Source organism: Scyliorhinus torazame, chromosome 21, assembly GCF_047496885.1.
Source record: "Scyliorhinus torazame isolate Kashiwa2021f chromosome 21, sScyTor2.1, whole genome shotgun sequence".
NCBI classification, from domain to species: Eukaryota; Metazoa; Chordata; class Chondrichthyes; order Carcharhiniformes; family Scyliorhinidae; genus Scyliorhinus; species Scyliorhinus torazame.
The window spans coordinates 81,601,582-81,607,581 of record NC_092727.1 but is presented as its reverse complement, the minus strand read 5'-3'; the positions used below and the strand labels follow the sequence as shown (position 1 = coordinate 81,607,581).

General features: G+C 50.6%; 1 protein-coding gene across 3 annotated transcripts in view; it reads left to right on the top strand.

Annotated features, from left to right (window-relative positions):
- Window positions 1–5,121: 5,121 nt before the first annotated feature.
- Window positions 5,122–6,000, top strand: part of gosr2 (golgi SNAP receptor complex member 2) — a 110,298-nt gene continuing 109,419 nt past the window's right edge. For 2 of the 3 annotated variants that reach the window (XM_072486987.1, XM_072486984.1), the window contains exon 1: window positions 5,220–5,505. In XM_072486987.1, the coding sequence (XP_072343088.1) occupies window positions 5,477–5,505 (29 nt within the window). In that variant the 5' untranslated portion in view covers window positions 5,220–5,476. The other variant, XM_072486985.1, reaches the window with a different exon arrangement.

Here is a 6,000-nt window from a genome sequence, read left to right as displayed (position 1 = left end):
ATGAAGTTACTGCGAAAAGCCCCTTGTCGCCACATTGCGGCACCTGTTCTGGGAGGCTGGTACGGGAATTGAACCGTGCTGCTGGCCTGCCTTGGTCTGCTTTAAAATCCAGCGATTTAGCCCAGTGTGCTAAACCAGCCTCTTCGGCTTACTTGCTGCTTTCTGGATAAGGGTCTCTTTTATTTGGAGTGTGTCGAGGGGAGGATTTTGTCGAGCCTACTACAGGCCTGAGGATGCAGGAGAGCTGGCTTGATCAGTCTGTGGATGTTTTTAAATGCTTGCTTTGTTCTGGACTTGTGGGTCACCTGTTAAGGCTCCCTGTGTTCCTCTGGCCCGGTCCTCGGACAGGGTGGTGATGGAGGATCATACGCCGATACTGCAGGAGAGCAGGGGGGGCGGGGGGGGGGGGGCGGGGGGGGGGGCCTGGCTCGACAGTGCAGCCCGATGTGGGGAGGGTGCGAGGCGTCAGCCAGTCGATTAGGTGGTGGAGGGGGGCTCTCTCTGGGAATTTGGGAGGTGGCAGGCGGAGCTGATGCCAGTAGAGAGGCGGTAACTTACCCTTGCAGCTCATTGGAGTTTGCTGGTCTTCTTCTGACACTCAGGTGGCATTGCTGATCCTGCTGCTGGTCCTCTGACCCCTCTCGTGGGAACAGTGTGACCCGTCTTTCATCCACACCATTGAGACGCTTTGAGATCGGAATCCCCAAAGCGAGAAGCAGATCTGCGCACTGCCATGCTTGTGTGTTGACTGGGAGTTAGTAGTGAGGGACCTGCTCCTGTTTCTGATCCGGACGCAGTCTCTGATCCAGATCTACTCCAATCTCTAATCCAGATCTGCTCCAGTCTCTGATCCGGATCCAGTCTCTGATCTGGATGCGCTCCAGTCTCTGATTCCACCAGTCTCTGACCCGGATCCGCACCAGTCTCTCATCTGGATCCACTCCAGTCTCTGATCCGGATCTGCTCCAGTATCTGATCCGGATCCGCTCCAGTCTCTGATCTGGATCTAATCTTTGATCGGGGTGCGCTCCAGTCTCTGATTCCACCAGTCTCTGACCCGGATCAGCTCCAGTATCTGATCCAGATCCCGCTCCAGTCTCTGATCTGGATCCAGTGTTTGATCTGGATGCGCTCCAGTCTCTGATTCCACCAGTCTCTGATACGGATCTGACCCAGTCTTTGATCCAGATCTGATCCAGTATCTGATCCGGATCCGCTCTGGTATCTGATCGGGATCCGCTCCGGTATCTGATCCGGATCCAGTCTCTGATCTGGGTGTGCTCCAGTCTCTGATTCCACCAGTCTCTGACCCAGATCAGCTCCAGTATCTGATCCGGATCCCGCTCCAGTCTCTGATCTGGATCCAGTGTCTGATCTGGATGCGCTCCAGTCTGATTCCACCAGTCTCTGGTGGGAAATTTGCTAATGCTCTTCAGGAGGGTTTAAACAAGTTCAGCAGGGGCTTGGGAACCTGAATTGTAGCTCCAGTACACAGGAGGTTGAGAGCAGTGAGGTCATGAGTAAGGTTTCAAAGTTGCAGGAGTGTACCGGCAGGCAGGAAGGTGGTTTAAAGTGTGTCTTCTTCAATGCCAGGAGCATCCGGAATAAATGGGTGAACTTGCGGCATGGGTTGTGGCCATTTTGGAGACATGGATAGAGCAGGGACAGGAATGGTTGTTGCAGGTGCCGGGGTTTAGATATTTCTGTAAGCTCAGGGAAAGTGGTAAAAGAGGGGGAGGGATGACATTGTTAGTCAAGGACAGTATTACGGTGGCAGAAAGGACGTTTGATGAGGACTCGTCTACTGAGGTAGTATGGGCTGAGGTTAGAAACAGGAAAGGAGAGGTCACCCTGTTTTCTATAGGCCTCCGAAAAGTTCCAGAGATGTAGGGGAAAGGATTGCAAAGATGCTTCTGGATAGGAGCGAAAGCAACAGGGTAGTTGTTATGGGGGACTTTAACTTTCCAAATATTGACTGGAAACGCTATAGTTCGAGTACTTTAGATGGGTCCATTTTTGTCCAATATGTGCAGGAGGATTTCCTGACACAGTATGTAGATAGGCCAACGAGAGGCGAGGCCATTTTGGATTTGGTACTGGGTAATGAACCAGGACAGGTGTTAGATTTGGAGGTAGGTGAGCACTTTGGTGATAGTGACCACAATTCGATTACGTTTACTTTAGTGATGGAAAGGGATAGGTATATACTGCAGGGCAAGAGTTATATCTGGGGGAAAGGCAATTATAATGCGATGAGGCAAGACTTAGGATGCATCGGATGGAGAGGAAAACTACAGGGGATGGGCACAATGGAAATGTGGAGCTTGTTCAAGGAACAGCTACTGCATGTCCTTGATAAGTATGTACCTGTCAGGCAGGGAGTAAGTGGTCGAGCAAGGGAACCGTGGTTTACTAAAGCAGTCGAAACACTTGTCAAGAGGAAGAAGGAGGCTTATGTAAAGATGAGGCATGAAGGTTCAGTTAGGGCGCTGAAGAGTTACAAGTTAGCTAGGAAGGACCTAAAGAGAGAGCTAAGAAGAGCCAGGAGGGGACATGAGAAGTCTTTGGCAGGTAGGATCAAGGATAACCCTAAAGCTTTCTATCGATATGTCAGGAATAAAAGAATGACGAGGGTAAGAGCAGGGCCAGTCAAGGACAGTAGCGGGAAGTTGTGCGTGGAGTCCGAGGAGATGGGAGAGGTGCTTAATGAATATTTTTCGTCAATATTCAAACAGGAAAAAGATAGTGTTGTCGAGGAGAATACTGAGATTCAGGCTACTAGACTAGAAGTGCTTGAGGTTCATAAGGAGGAGGTGTTAGCAATTCTGGAAAGTGTGAAAATAGATAAGTCCCCTGGGCCGGATGTGATTTATCCTAGGATTCTCTGGGAAGCGAGGGATGAGATTGCTGAGCCTTTGGCTTTGATCTTTAAGTCATCTTTGTCTACAGGAATAGTGCCAGAAGACTGGAGGATAGCAAATGTTGTCCCCTTGTTCAAGAAGGGAAGTAGAGACAACCCCGGTAACTATAGACCAGTGAGCCTTACATCTGTTGTGGGAAAAATCTTGGAAAGGTTTATAACAGATAGGATGTATAATCATCTGGAAAGGAATAATTTGATTAGAGATAGTCAACACGGTTTTGTGAAGGGTAGGTCGTGCCTCACAAACCTTATTGAGTTCTTTGAGAAGGTGACCAAACAGGTGGATGAGGGTAAAGCAGTTGATGTGGTGTATATGGATTTCAGTAAAGCGTTTGATAAGGTTCCCCACGGTAGGCTACTGCAGAAAATACGGAGGCATGGGATTCAGGGTGATTTAGCAGTTTGGATCAGAAATTGGCTAGCTGGAAGAAGACAAAGGGTGGTGGTTGATGGGAAATGTTCAGCCTGGAGTCCAGTTACTAGTGGTGTACCACAAGGATCTGTTTTGGGGCCACTGCTGTTTGTCATTTTTATAAATGACCTGGAGGAGGGCGTAGAAGGATGGGTGAGTAACTTTGCAGATGACACTAAAGTCGGTGGAGTTATGGACAGTGCGGAAGGATGTTACACGTTCCAGAGGGACATAGATAAGCTGCAGCGCTGGGCTGAGAGGTGGCAAATGGAGTTCAATGCAGAAAAGTGTGAGGTGATTCATTTAGGAAGGAATAACAGGAAGACAGAGTACTGGGCTAATGGTAAGATTCTTAGCAGTGTGGATGAGCAGAGAGATCTCGATGTACATGTACATAGATCCCTGAAAGTTGCCACCCAGGTTGAGAGGGTTGTTAAAAAGGCATATGGTGTGTTAGCTTTTATTGGTAGAGGGATTGAGTTTCGGAGCCATGAGGTCACGTTGCAGCTGTACAAAACTCTGGTGCGGCTGCATTTGGAGTATTCCGTGCAATTCTGGTCGCCGCATTATAGGAAGGATGTGGAAGCATTGGAAAGGGTGCAGAGATTTCCCAGAATGTTGCCTGGCATGGAGGGAAGATCGTATGAGGAAAGGCTGAGGGACTTGAGGCTGTTTTCGTTAGAGAGATGGTTAAGAGGTGACTTAATTGAGGCATACAAGATGATCAGAGGATGGGTAGGGTGGACAGTGAGAACCTTTTTCCTCGGATGGTGATGTCTAGCACGAGGGGACATACCTTTAAATTGAGGGGAGATACATATAGGACAGATGTCAGAGGTAGGTTCTTTACTCATAGAGTAGTAAGGGCGTGGAATCCCCTGCCTGCAACAGTATTGGACTCGCCAACACTAAGGGCATTCAAATGGTCATTGGATAGACATATGGATGATAATGGAATAGTGTAGATAGGCTTTAGAGTGGTTTCACAGGTCGGCGCAACATCGAGGGCCGAAGGGCCTGTACTGCGCTGTAATGTTCTATGTCTCTGACCCGATCTGCTGTAGTTTTTAATCCGGATCTGCTCCAGTCTCTGATCCAGATCCAGTCTCTGATCTGGATCCAGTCTCTGATCTGGAAGCGCTCCAGTCTCTGATTCCACCAGTCTCTGACCTGATCTGCTACAGTATATGATCCGGATCCGCTCCAGTCACTGATCTGGATCCAGTCACTGATCTGGATCCAGTCTCTGATCCGGATCCAGTCTCTGATCTGGAAGCGCTCCAGTCTCTGTTTCCACCAGTCTCTGATCCAGATCCGAACCAGGCTCTGATCCAGATCCAATCCAGTCTCTGCTCCTGTTTTTGATACCGCTCCAGTCTCTGATCCGGATCCCGCTCCAGCCTCTGATCTCGATGTGCTGCAGTCTCTGACCGGGATGTGTCCCAGTCTCTGATCTGGATGCACGCCAGTCTCTGATCCGGATCTGCTCCAGTCTCTGATCCGGATCTAGTCTCTGATCCGGATCCAGTTCCAGTTTCTGATCCAGATCCAGTCTCTGATCCGGATCCAGTCTCTGATCCGGATCCAGTTCCAGTCTCTGATCTGGATCCAGTTTCTGATCCAGATCCAGTCTCTGATCCGTATCCAGTTTCTGATCCAGATCCAGTCTCTGATCCGGATCAAGTTAGAGTTTCTGATCTGGATCCAGTTTCTGATCTGAATTCAGTCTCTGATCCGGATCCAGTCTCTGTACCGGATCCAGTTCCAGTATCTGATCCGGATCCAGTTTCTGATCCCGATCCAGTCTCTGGATCTGGGTTCAGTTTCTGATCCAGACTCTGATCAGGTCCCAGCGTCCGGTACAATGGGGTCCTGACGGTGAGGCTGTCCTCTCGGTGCCGGTACATTCCGCGCGCGGGGGTTTTCCGGTAATCGGAGGGAGCGGGGAGCAAACCGCCGATAAACCCGGAGCGGCAGCGGGGTAGAGGGAGTGAGGGCGGGAGCCGCTTCCAGAGTAATAATCAGCACCGCGGCGGCGGGGGCCTGAGGCAGCGGCTGCTGACGTGTTCCTGAGCCGGAGCCCGGATCCAGGACCGAGACCAGGACCGAGCCCCCAGGTCTCGGCCCCATTCGCTCCCGGGATGGATACGCTGTACCGGCAGACCAATAAGTAAGTGGCGGCCGCTGACAAGGGAGCGGGACGGCCTGGGTGTGGGGTCTGGAGGTTGGGGGGAGTTCTTGGGGCGGCTCAGGTTTCATTTTGACTGTGTGCACTCGGCCAGCCAGCGACAAAGGGAGACTATCCCATCTCCTCAGATACTCATTCACCTTCGCCACCAGGATTGTGAAATTTAGCTTACAAAGCCGTACCCAGTCCCGTTCCACCTGCACCCCCAAGTCCCTAAAATGAGTTGTCGCCAGCCGAAGTAGTAGTCCTGCCACTACACCTGAAGAAGATACGACAGAATACTCACTCTTACCTAAATTCAATTTATATCCCGCAAACGTCCCAATTTTCCCGAGCAATGCATTATGTCCCTCACCGATGAGCTCGGGTCCGAAATATACAGCAGCAAATCATCCGCGTACAGAGACACCCTAATTCTCCACCCTCCCCTCACTATCCCACTCCATAAGCCAGAACCGCTCAGCGCCCTCACCAAGG